Genomic DNA, 13352 nt, shown 5'->3' with positions numbered 1-13352 from the left:
AGACGACCCAAACATTTTCTCGGGGCGAGTGGAGTCAGGGGTCCCACCTTGAGGGGGCAAGCATCATAATATATTTCACGTAGCTGAATCTACACTGTCACAGTGATTCTTTGGTCCGAAAATGGGTTAAGGTGAAGAATTGACTTGCCTTTGAGTGTGTTTATGACGGGTGCCACCGGTGGGACAAGATGCACTCACCTTTTCGGGAACACCTGGTATCATCACTATTTGATAGCGATTCCTAAACACGTGCTTATGATTAAGTCGAAATCGTACAAAGGACCTTGTTTTTGTAGATATTTGTTATGATAGTGGAAATGTTTTATCGCTTTAATTAACCCAAACGAGGAGACTGGGAAATATAGATTAACTGTGTTTGGGTTTTGTGCGAACGCTCAATATGTTTTTGTTGTATTGCAACTGAATGTTGTATTCATTGCGGTGACTGACGGTTCCCGAAGGATTGCCGTGTTAAAGGAAATGTGCTTAACGAATCCTGGAATAATATTAAGCCATGACCTATTTGTAGTCTTATCTGCGCTGATTGATCCCGTATAAAAGAAACTAACGCTCTCTATATCTTTCTATTCTAGCCCACACACGAAACAGGTAAGTCGCTATTTCATTGCAGCACATTACGTCATGAGGCCACGTAGTGTCTGACATCTGGCTGGCTACGTGATGAGAACTCACCTAAACATTTAGGAAAAAAATTAATCTTGCTTATTAGGTACAACCATATAAAATATATCCATTTCCCTTTATAGTGGGACCTACATGAGTTTAAATACAGAAACCGAAATCGATTGTCGGTGACATACTCAACAACTGCTTGTTCTGATTCTTGCATCAAATGCTGTGAGTCAAATCGATGGTATCTGAGCCCCATTGTCACGCTGATTTCACTCAAGTCAGTATTCCTTTCACTCAAGTCAGTATTCCTTTCACTCAAGTCAGTATTCCTGCACATGGGGTAAAAATAGTGTTGTTACGTGATGTCTATGATAATGTGTAATGTGCTATTTTTTGATACGATGACATCTGTTTGTTCACATAAGCAAACATTCGTCTTGTTCACATGGCACTATTTGCATATCAAATTAACTTATCTATACCCACGCAAGCAAGTTCGCCCAAGTGACGAATGTACCCACAAGTACATTGATTCATAGGAGTGGTGCATCAAGTCTCCATGTGAATGGAACTTTAGACTTTCGTGAACGTGGTAAAATTATTGTACTTACCTTTAAATTGATTCATAAATGCATATTAAAGTCTTCATGTGAATAGAGCTTCGGACCTTCGTTAATATCACCACAATGTTAAATGTAGTGATGCTCATTAGTCACTATGAAAATAAAGTAGTGGTCCTCCACTCCACAGACCAAACCCCGTTATTCCGGATCCCTGTTTCCGGGCGATTATTGTTAAGAACGACTATTAACACAGTACTCATGATGCGTTAATCAGAACATTCGTTAATCCGGACGATTTCACTGGGAAACATATACCGTCCGGATTAACGGGGTTTCACGGTATATTTTTATATATATTTTGGTTCTGGTTCCAGATAACAATGGGTCTGCTGTCGTTCTGTGCAATTGCTGTTCTTTTTGGGTATGTGACAAAGTTAAGTTTTCATATTTGTATTAATGATACTTGTATGATGCAAATACTAATACCTTCTAATGTTACTTATACAGTTTTGGCTGAGCATGTATAGTCTGTATGCAACTAGTAGACGGTTTTCAAATTACTCAATCATGTTCAATGGACAAAACCTTTTTAATGTTAAACTGTACACGATATACAACCTTTTCATTGGACGAGAAGTCAGTCACATGGTGGCGAAACTGACATTCATAAGTATATGAACGACAAATCTTGACGTTCATACGTTTTTCACGAGACTATATTCTTGAAATGATGACAACACTGACGGAGCACGTCCACATTCCTGGGGAAAACCCTGGGAATTCCACGATTAAATACAGAAGCGTTGTTTCTGATCTTTTAGACCCCTAAATCGTGACCTCAGCGTTTGAGCATACGTTGAGATAACCCAGAAAGTTAACTGCTCGCTCGTAGTATCGATTCGATCCGTGTCTAGACTTACGTACAGTGACAGTCGACAGCAAATTCAGCAGTCTATTTACCTTAGTATCTATGTGACACATCTTTACAATCAACTTTCAATTGATCAATGATGATATTTGTAACCACCACACGTTCAGTAACGACTTAGGAAATCTCTACCGTCCCGTTTATCGTGTCGGCCATTGTGACGTCAAGTACTTGATGTAAATGTTGGTTGGCTTGTTGTTTAACGCCGCACTCAGCAATATTCCAGCTATATGACGGCGGTCTGTAAATAATCTAGTCTGGACTAGACGATCCAGTGATTAATATCATGAGCATCGATCAACGCAATTGGGATCGATGACATGCATCAACCAAGTCAGCGAGCCTGACCACCCGATCCCGTTAGTCGCCTTTTACGACAAGCATAGTCACCCTTTACGGCAAGCATGGGTTGCTGAAGACCTATTCTACCCCGGAATCTTCACGGGTCTGATGTAAATGTATGACGACACGCTGCCATTGTGACTAACTTTCTGAGGTAGTTCTGAACAGACCCTTCTCATCTGATGGTGATGTTATTTGAATGTATCTGTGGTACACAAACCTACAAAAGAGGTCACTGAAGACAAACGTGAGCAGACATGCGCTTATGTCACTTCTCGGTTTGAGGAACTACTTCATTCCACGATGTAACTGGTTGTTGTATGGTCGTCAGTGTAATTATGAAGTCATACGCACTAAATGAAAAAGGTGTAATGGATCTACATCCTTTGAAGTAAAAGAAAGTGATATGAAAACGATAAGAGTTGACTTTCACTTTGTGTGTGTTCATTGGAGTATGAACCTCGAGTGAAGGCCAAGACCCGACGTTCACACAGCTTGGCCATCATTTTGTGAAGGTTCAATACTTCAAAGAACTCAGACAATGTGAAAGTCAATTCTTAAAAAGTTTTCATACTTGGTTTATAGCCATTTTATTTTACCATTTTCGGGATGTTTTCGGACATCTGTCCGTCACCTTCAAACGTTCTGTTTTTTCATCTATGACTGCTGAATTGTTCAAAGGATTGAACATTAAATGCAAGACGGTTAGTATGTTTGTTACACTATACCCAGTTTGTTTTTGTTGTTTGTCTGTTTGTTATTTAATTAACGCCCAGACGGCACGATTTTAACTATATATGACGTTTGACTGTAAATAATCGAGTCTGTGTATACTGCGGGCATAAATCAATGAACATGATGTTATAAGGATGGTCGTTTTGACCCTTACGTCGATAAAATGTTATATTGAACTATTCTGATTCACTTGTGAAGCGTTCTTGTAACTGACAACTTTTCCAGTGCTTTGTGAAAAAACCCAGATAAACACTTCCTCGTTTCATGGTAGAATGGAGGCAAACATGCTGTTCAGTGTAGAAACAACATAACCTGTAGATTTGACAGCAATAAATGTAACATTTGAAACCTCACGCTACGTATTGGGTTCCAAATTCAATGTAACTCCGTCGAATCTACTTGTAACTCAGGTCTACTTAAAAGATACAGTGTGCTTATCTTCTAAGTGAGGGTTGGCCGGGTAGACTAGATGTTAAAGTGTTCATTCGTCAGGCCGAAGACCCGGCTTCGATTCCCGACATGGCTACTATGTGTAAAGCCCATTTCCGATGTCCCCCGCTGTGATATTGCTGGAATGTTGCTAAAAGCGGCGCAAAACCATACTCATTCACTCCTCAATGTGAGTTCCTGCTACATATAGCCACTGTTTACTATGTTTTTCCATATAACATAACTATTCAACAATCGCATCGTGTAGCGCACATTTGTTTTGTTAACAAGGTGACATACCGTTGTTGAAAACTCAATACAAAACCAGAAAACCTTTATCTGATGACACATTCAACTGCCTCCTGTGATTCGTGGCATCACATGATAAGATCCAGTACTTGGGGTAATCTGGAGGAGTGAGTGAGTGAGTACGTTTGGAGTAACGCCACTTTGAACTGTATTAGAATTATATCATGGCGGGTCAGTTTGATGTGGGAGGGAGGCCCGAAGTGATGCAGGCCTCAGACGTTTGCCACTTTGGTTAAACTCGCGGTATGGTGCTTACAAACGGAGAAACTTCATCAGGGCGAACCGGGATTCGAAACCACAATCATAGGTTTCTGGCGTTCCAAAGGACGCAAGTCTGCACAGCAAATTCCGTCCCCTCAGGCGATAGCACTGTTCTTTTATATTACTCAGGGACTAATAAGGAATCGGTTGAAATCGTTTTGAATCCATATCTTGCAGGGTTGCCCATAGTCAGACTGCAACTGACGTGGCCACAACCGTGTTTAACCAACTTAATACTGGCCATAAGAGCTTTGTTACACTGGCGGACTTTAATGCGTACTACAGTCAGTTCGACATAAATGGTACGTACTTAAAACCTTAACTACATCCGCTTGAGTATGTCACTAATGTATGCATACTTTGCCCACATTTTGAATAGTCTGTGTGTCTTGGTGTGTGTGTGTCTACGTGTGTGTGTATGTGTGTATATGTGTGCATGTGTATCTAGATGTGCCTGTGTCTGTGTGTCTTGGTGTGCGTGTTTCTGAGTGTCTCGTTGTGCATGTGTCTGTGTGTCTAGGTGTGCATGTGTCTGTGTGTCTAGGTATGCATGTGGCTGTGTGTCTAGGTATACATATGTGTGTGTGTGTGTGTGTCTAGGTGTGCGTGTGTATGTGTGTCTAGATGTGGATGTGTCTGTGTGTGTCTAGGTGAGCGTGTGTCCGTGTGTCTTGGTGCGCGTGTGTCTGTGTGTCTTGGTGCGCGTGTGTCTGTGTGTCTCGGTGTGTGTCTCTCTGTGTCCAGATGTGCATGTGTGAGTGTGTGTGTGTTTAGGTGAGCGTGTGTCCGTGTTTCAGTAGCCTATTTGTTTTGATTTAGGTAATCTAAAAATGAAAAAATGTGCATTTCTCTCTTTTTCTGCATCTCTTTAAGACATGCATCATTGAAGCCAATTAACTATACCAATATTGTATACTGATATGGTAAATAACAGAATATCTAAAGAACAAATTTTGTATTATTTTAAATATGCTTGTACATGGTTAATGTTTTGGTTGGCTAGTGAAAATTAAATGTGATCAACATGTCATAGTGTTGGGCAAATACATTCCAAAGTTTTCAGGTTTTCAAATTTAAAAATAAATAAATTATGTTGTGGGTCATATTCAAACGAGATATACTAGAATTTCTTTGTGGGGCCATATTGGATTTGGCAGCCATATTTGATTTTGGGGGGTGGCCCATATCTGAAAATATTTGGCATGTCATTACCTACAACTGTGCCATGTTTCAGGCTTTTGTTACAAAGTACACAATTGGCCCTCTATCAGTTATGAAACGTTTCCACTGTGTGCTGACCATAAGAGGCAACCAATTGGATGGGTTGGTCAGACTCGGTGACATGGATGATTGCATAGCAACGTACCCCGACGGCGTGGATCGTTGTATACAATATCAATCACTGGATTGTCTGGTCATGTCTTGATCATTTAAAGAGCGCCATCATACAGATGGAATATTGCTGAGTGTGGCGTTAAATAACAAGGAAACAAAAATATGGAAACTGGTATTCAGAATGATCTTTACGTATTTAACTGGTCACTCACTCATGTTGAAGGTAAGGGGTCTATAAGCAAGCAGGACTTCTTGAAACTTGTGACCGACCACGCCGAGGCTGAGAGGCAGTTTAACCTGTATGACGTTGATAAGGACGGGGCATTGACTCTGAAGGATGTCAAACTAATTGTGGATAAGTTTGACACAGACAGTGAGTAAAAGCCTTGTTATCTAACTACAAAACCATAAAAAAACCCATCATAATCAGAACCCGGAACAGTTGTTCCGGATATATTCCTGTATATGAAGCGATGTAAACCCATTGACCAGTGGTGGCACGTGGTCCTATGTACAACGCACAGGTCAAATTCAGGTGAAGTTGAGCAATGCCAGTCTTTGAGAGTATTAAAAATTGGTGCCCTAAGTTCGGGAACTTGACTCCTGATCTTCTCTAGGGCTTCGGTCCTGCCACGCACTGAAGCACATGGAGCACATGTGGTGTCCACTTAGGGGTCATATGCCTCTGTAATGAGATGAGATGGTAATGTGACTAACCATCTAGCGCCTAACGAGAAGCTTGGGTAGTATACTCCCCAGGGAGCTGAGAATCAACAATCGAGTGCACACTCATCCATTGACCGGGTAATACTAATGTGGCGCCACGAGTGTTCACATGGTAAATGGAATTGAGCGCATTATAAATGCACTTTTTTTGTTGGTTGAAGTAAGGTCATATTGCACAAGAGGCAATTTTAATGAAATCAATCATATCAAAGATCCCGAAACAGACTTAAAGGGGTATGACTTTCTAGATCAGCCAGCCCTGATCTAAAAGCACGAGTGTGTGGATATGTAAGTGGATTTGCTAAGCAGAGAGGTGTGTGGGTGAGAACAATTACCGCCTCTTCGAATAGGGCTCAAATCAAATCTTTGCTACCGAACTAGTCCAGGCTATTTATCATAATAGAATGGAAATATTATACACTGGATAATCGAGGATGATCAATCCTGGGATTATATCTTTCTGATTCAATTTCAGGTGATGGCAAGATAACATTGGCCGAGTTTAAGGCAAACTACGCCACGGTAAGGATATTTAACTGACATGACAGGTTCTTATTAATACGTGTTCCTCATGTTCCTCATGACACGTTATAATAAATAATTATTCCTCGGCTCACTTGACTAATAGAATTGACCAGTGTGTACACTAGTTAGATGGCTTATTACATTCCCGTTTCGTTTTCGGGAGTCTAAGAGAATCTGGTGACATAGTCCGGCAGAGAGGACAAAATCCAAGAATTGGGGGATAAAGTTTTTTTTATTGCTGGATTTGTTTAAGTACACATTCTAGGTTATGAAATTGACTGATGACACTTTGTCATCTTTGGGCATTTTAAAATATTCAAGATGGCCGCCAAGATGGCCGCTAAAACATGAAAATATCTCTTCCGTGCTAATTGTATGGAATATGGGACTACTTTTAGTGCATATCACTATTGTTTTGCCTTCAACATATTAGAATATGTTATTCTTAATGAAATAGTTTCATTTGGAAATGTAATTAATCAAAATAATAGGCAATATTGTCTATGAAAAACCCCAAATCAGTATATATCGTTATATATACATTTGTTATTATATTATTCAGTGTCAACTGGGATGCTTGTGGATTTTCTAACGATTGTTAATGTTCTATAGTTACAAAATAAGATAAATTCCCACTGCATTTTGAAATCAAATTATAAAAAACAATAAAGATAATTTAAAATAAAAATAATAGTAACCTCAAAAGAGGTGCAAATAAAGCAAAACCTATTATGTCTGTTATACACATGGTTATGTTAAATTGTGTTAAATATTCTTAAGAAATTCATGCCAAAACAAACTGGGCCAAAAACAAATTGGGCCAACTTTTTTGGAAAAAAAGAATGGAACAATTAATGACTGGTCCCTTTCAATGGCTGCCTCAAAGCTTGAGCTTGACATCTCAGCATGCACTGCAAACACGAAAACGACGTTTTTTTCCGTATATGGTCATTGGACCGAAAAACGACTAAAAATTCATTAAAATTGATTAATTGGTTAGCGTCTAGAAAGTGTCCGGAAAAGCGTCGAGTTTTTCAAGCGTAAAATGGACGGAAAAACGATGCTTTTTGCTCCGCCTTGTACAACTGTTAACGGCCAATCAGATGGCGCTGGTCCCCCGACGCACGTGATGCCAAAGGCTTCTTTTCGGAAGCATAAGGTTTCGTATTTCTGGCATGGCTTGCTCCAGTATCTGTCGCGCGCAGTGCAGCGAGATTTGCTGATTAGTCAGTTTTAGGATATGTAACATGTTAACGGAATTCAGACACGCGCCAAAAAGTCAAACCAAACCATGCTACCAAGTTTATTGAGATAACGTATCCCTCCGCTATGTACAGTTACCTCTATCGAATAATGGGTTGTGTTTCATTTGGTTATAACAGTAACTAATTTTGTAATGTGAAGTTTACACGATACACGGCTTTTCCATAGGACGGGAGGTGGGTCACATGACGTTTATCACGTGACTGTATTCTTGAAATTACGTAAACACTGACTACTTCCACATTCCTGGGGAAAACCCTGGGAATTCCCAAGTACGAATTCATACAGAAGCGTTGTTTTTCATCATTTAGACCCTTTAATTTTGAACGTAGCGTCTTAGCATACTCTGGGATAAGTCATAAAGTTTGGTTGCATGCCCGTTCAAGGATACCCATCCTAGAGAAAAAAACAACCCAAAAATCCAAACTATCGTAGTTACAATCTACAGCAATCTATGAATTTACCTTAGTATCTATTTGACACATCTTTACAATCACCTTTCAATGATCGGCCAATTGATCAGTGATGACAAAGGCTTGAAATCGCCACAGGTTAATTAACAACTTCGGAAAAATCTCCCGTCACGTTTATAGTCGGCCATTTTGTACTTGATGTAAATGTATTACAACGCTCTGTCATTGTGATTGACTTACTGAGGTAGTTCTTAACGGACCTTCTCATCTAATGAGGATATTTTTTGGAATACATTTCTTGTAAACAAACTAAAACAGATGTTCCTCGCTTTGGGGGGAACTATTTTATTCCGGAATGGCCTATTAAAGCTAATAGTAAGTCAAGGCACAATGCGTGTATATGATCTGTTATTATATGTGTTTAACAAATACGGTTTTGGGCGTTAATAAAATACACTGATGCAAGTATATTCTAATCAAATCAATTGGATAATTGAATATGCTTTATTTTACATATTACATAACATCACTACACAAAATTTGGACATTTGCAGTAACACACTACGGTGATCGCATTAAACACCACTTTGAACAGTATTTTAGTTATATTGTATTGGCTCAGAGCATTATTGTTCATCACAGCGTATAGACTCGGCATGCAGATGAACTCATCAGCGCATTTTTATACTTTATCTTTTAACTGTCATGTTAAACTTCTATTTCATAACTCAGTTTTATTTGCACGGATCACTATTGAATCTTGGAAGGGACATTGTCGCGTTGTCGTATTGCCGCATTGACGCCCTTACAAAAACAAGCAAAACGTGTCGAAATTAACCAAAGCGCGACAATTCGACAACGCGATATTTTGGCCATTTGTCGCATTGTCGCGTTGTCGCATTGTCGCTCTTTGAATAATCTTTTTCTATATTTTACAAAAGGGCGACAATGCCGTAACGCGACATTTTTCAATGTCAAAATATGTCTCGTTGTCGCATTGTCGCCCCATCACAAATATGTATAAAAGGCGTAAAGTTCAGTTAATGTTACAGTTAGGAAGCGGTAACCAAGTTATATCTGTCGTAGAAGTTCAACTTGATACATGTACGTCTTGAATTGAAAACACAAGTCCGTACGCGAGACCATAACGTTTTATGGTGAGCTCTTCTCTATAAGTGCTTAGTGTTCAGCTCCCAGTTCCAAACACGTTGTACCTCATCAACAATCCACATTTCTCTAGTGCAGTGATAGTCCGGAAGATCTTACTCTTGACCGTATCAGACAACTGACGAGTGCACGCCTGACCTGTGACCTCATTACACCCCCCATGAGGTGTTTGCAGAAGAGAGAGGGGCAGGAAATGTGTGCTCCAGCCCAGCGCGGAGCTCGCGACACACTGTATATACTGCATGTTGTATACAGTATATTGCAGTTGATATACTGTATACTGCATGTGATACTGATTTGCGGAAAAGCTGCAGCTTTCAAGATTCAAGATTCAATTTGCATTTATTTCATATACAACAGACCGCCGTCATATATCACTGGAATGCTGCTGAGAGCGGCGTTAAAACAACTTGTTTTCATAATGGAGCGCTGCAGTCATTTAAAATGGAACCGTATGCATGTGTTGTACCAACTCAATCACTCTGTTTCGAATATTCAGCAGCAAAAATATATAATAACCAGCTGTGAGGAGAGATATAAGATTTTTATAAGCAGTCAAATATGGATGATAAAGGACCCCTCACTAATTAGGTTCTTGTTTACTTAAGAGCAGAGTTGGCCATGTTAGATGATATAACGGTGTCCTCCCAGATCGCCTAATTTCTCCCCACAAGGTACCAAAATACAATTAAGTGATGTGGGTATGCCATACCTGGATGAGATTTATAATTAGGTAATGTGGGTAGTTGGAACAGTCCACTTTACTGAATGAAGGGATGACAAGACAACCAGAGATACATAGTTTTACATATTTTAATCAACAATATATTATAACAAGTAGCCTCTATCAAAAACTTTGTGTCTCTGTGTCTCTTGTTGAATTAGCATTAGATAAGGTTGAGAAATAATTTGGAAAGTGTGTCGTCTCCTACCCCAGCTGGCGCCATCACAAACCGTCAATCACCCACTTAGTCATAGCCCCGACAGCTGAATGTCCTGCTATTTTTCACAAATTAAACTACCAGCGGCGGTATTGATTTAAACATATTTTATTTCGGAAAACCAAATGGATTAGGCACAAGTGACACACTTACGAGGCCTTCTCCTATTACAATGTAGCTCCAGTGTCTGCTTCATCCAACTCACTGACCGTGTTATTGATGATGAGGAAGAAACCTAAACTGATTGTGTGTATGTGAAGAAAACCTTGAGCCAATATTCATTTTTGAAAGTTCAGAATAATCAATTATCCTTAAAAAGAATGCCGTGCTTGTTGACTTTATAATGTTTCGACAGGCATTTTGCCAGTTATCTTGCTTATTTAAGAATCAAATTATGTTTTAAATGATACCAGTTCATTTAGAATACCATATTCTAATTAGTTGAAAGCAAAATATTAGTGATTTGCTCCAAAAGTGGTATCATATTCCATACTGTTAGCAAGGAAGCGATATTTTCATGTTTTGGCGGCCATCTTGTCGGCCATCTTGAATATTTCAAAATGCCCAAAGATGACAGAGTGTCATCAGTCAGTTTCATAATCTAGAGTACATCATTAAACAAATCCAGCAATAAATAAAACTTTATCCCCTAATTCTGGGTTGGGGGAAAATATTCATTTCTCTGCCGGACTAACAAGGTTCGGTCATTGTGGTTCATCGTGCCTCGAGTACATGGGGCGTTGAACATGCTATTTACCACTCGTTTGGCTCAGAATCGAATTCCAAGCTCCTTTGACACAACTTGAATAGAGCCGGTTGCGGCGTAAAAGAACAGTTGCTGGATACGTGGTCCACAAAAATAAGTTGAGGTATATCTCTAGGATTGACGGTGTCATATAAACATGAATCTTCAACATGTACTAATGCATATAATGTGACCCATGAAGATCGGGGGTAGAACAGGTCTTCAGCAACCCATTTTTGCCGTAAAAGGCGACTATGCTTGTCGTAAGAGGCGACTAACAGGATCGGGTGGTCAGGCTTGCTGACTCGGTTGATGCATGTCATCGTATCCCAACTGCGTGGATCGATGCTCAATCACTGAATTGTCTACCCCAGACTCGATTATATACAGACCGACGTCATATAGCTGGAATAGTGCTGAGTGCGGCGCTAAACAACAAACAAACAAAGCATATAATGCGTTCATCAGTTATGTTATTTATCTTTGTAGCTCCTCGTTGGCCATGACAACACCCCTATTGGCAAGTAGACGAACAGTGGAGAATAACGTCGCTGAGTTGAAAATAAATATATAAGATAAAATATCATGTCCCTTTTTTCTCTCAACATGTGTGGATCCAGAGGTACATGAGGTGACATATCGTGGATTGGATAAACACAATGTCTGAAAGGACAATAAAGGCAAACCCCTCTTATCTTATGTATCGTGGATAGCGTTGACATGCACAGCGTTGATCAAACACTGTCAAACACTGGCTTGTGTTCAGTAGCAGTGTCTAATTTTACGACATAAATGCGGCTGGGTAGTCGAAACGTGATACCCTCGGCTCGTCATTCCGATGACCTGGGTTCGATTCCCCACATGGATGCACCGCGCAAAGGTCATTCTTGGTGTTCTCGTTGGCTGGAATATTGCCAGACGTGGCCTTCATGAGCACAAATGTACCTAAATGAAACATGTGATCAATATATTTGTCAAATAATACCACTCTGTATACATGTAGTATGCACTTTGTGTATTTTGGCCTATGGTCTTTCATACAATAAATATTTGAATTGAGGCCATTGACTGTTACAGAAAGGTTTGGGGAATGGCATCTGAATCTGGCATACCTCATTATTGCCGTGTGACCCGTGAAGATCCGGGGAGGAATACGTCTTCAACCCATGCTTGCCGTAAAAGGCGCTTATGCTTTTCGTAAGAACGGGATCGGGTGGTCAGACTCGCTGATTTGGTTGATGCATGTCATCGATCCCAATTGCTCGGATCGATGCTTATGATGTCAATCACTGGACCGTCTGGTCCAGACTCGATTATATACAGACCGCCGTCATATAGCTCGAATATTGCCGAGTGCGGCGTAAGACAACAAGCCAACCAACCACTATTGCAGTGTCCTCGCACACCTAAGGGACGCAACTCTTGGCAGCGAGTTGCAGTCTCTAAAACCCGACACACGTGCACATTAAAATGACATATTCCTTTCATGCAGCATGTCCACACGTCGGATACGTGTAAGTCTCACAATGTTAGGGATTTAGCCGCTGGGTTTGATTTGAAGATGAGGTATCAAATGCTATTTGAGAGCTCTTTAATCATTTCCCCAAGCATCGACCTTGGTTTTTTTCAAACGTTGCCGATTAAAATAAGGATCGGATGGTTAAAATGTGGGACCTGGATGTGCGTCAACGTGCTGAATGTATTACATGAAAAAAAATGTTCAAACGGGGATTTTGAAATAATTTATTTAAAAAAATATCCATCCGAAGTGTCCCCTCTTTTTGTCTTAGCTGAAATATTGTCAAAAGTGGAGAAAACACCCTTCATATTCACTGTACCACAATTCATCTGAAACAGCGAGAGTGTTGATCTTCAAATCATGAAGGTAGGCCAGTGACTGCCCTGCTCAGGTCTTCATGTATACAAAAGGAACAGTGTCTTTTAACAATGATTTGTAAGTGGACAGATGACTTGCCTTTGCATGTGTTTATGACGGTGCCACCGATAGGGAAGTATACGCTCACCTTTTCGAGGGCA

General features: G+C 40.1%; 1 protein-coding gene across 1 annotated transcript; it reads left to right on the top strand.

The window, feature by feature from the left end:
* The first annotated feature begins 535 nt into the window (after nt 1-535).
* On the top strand, nt 536-11896 carry LOC125374582. Its single transcript, XM_048385487.1, has 6 exons — nt 536-609; nt 1571-1617; nt 4378-4502; nt 5759-5908; nt 6737-6783; nt 11805-11896. Exons 2-6 carry the CDS (start codon nt 1577-1579, stop codon nt 11841-11843), a joined length of 402 nt encoding a protein of 133 aa, XP_048241444.1. The 5' UTR covers nt 536-609; nt 1571-1576; the 3' UTR covers nt 11844-11896.
* The last annotated feature ends 1456 nt before the right edge of the window (nt 11897-13352 follow it).

Source organism: Haliotis rufescens, unplaced genomic scaffold, assembly GCF_023055435.1.
Source record: "Haliotis rufescens isolate VD_foot unplaced genomic scaffold, xgHalRufe1.0.p SCAF_59, whole genome shotgun sequence".
NCBI lineage: Eukaryota > Metazoa > Mollusca > Gastropoda > Lepetellida > Haliotidae > Haliotis > Haliotis rufescens.
This window is presented reverse-complemented; position numbering and strand designations above follow the sequence as displayed.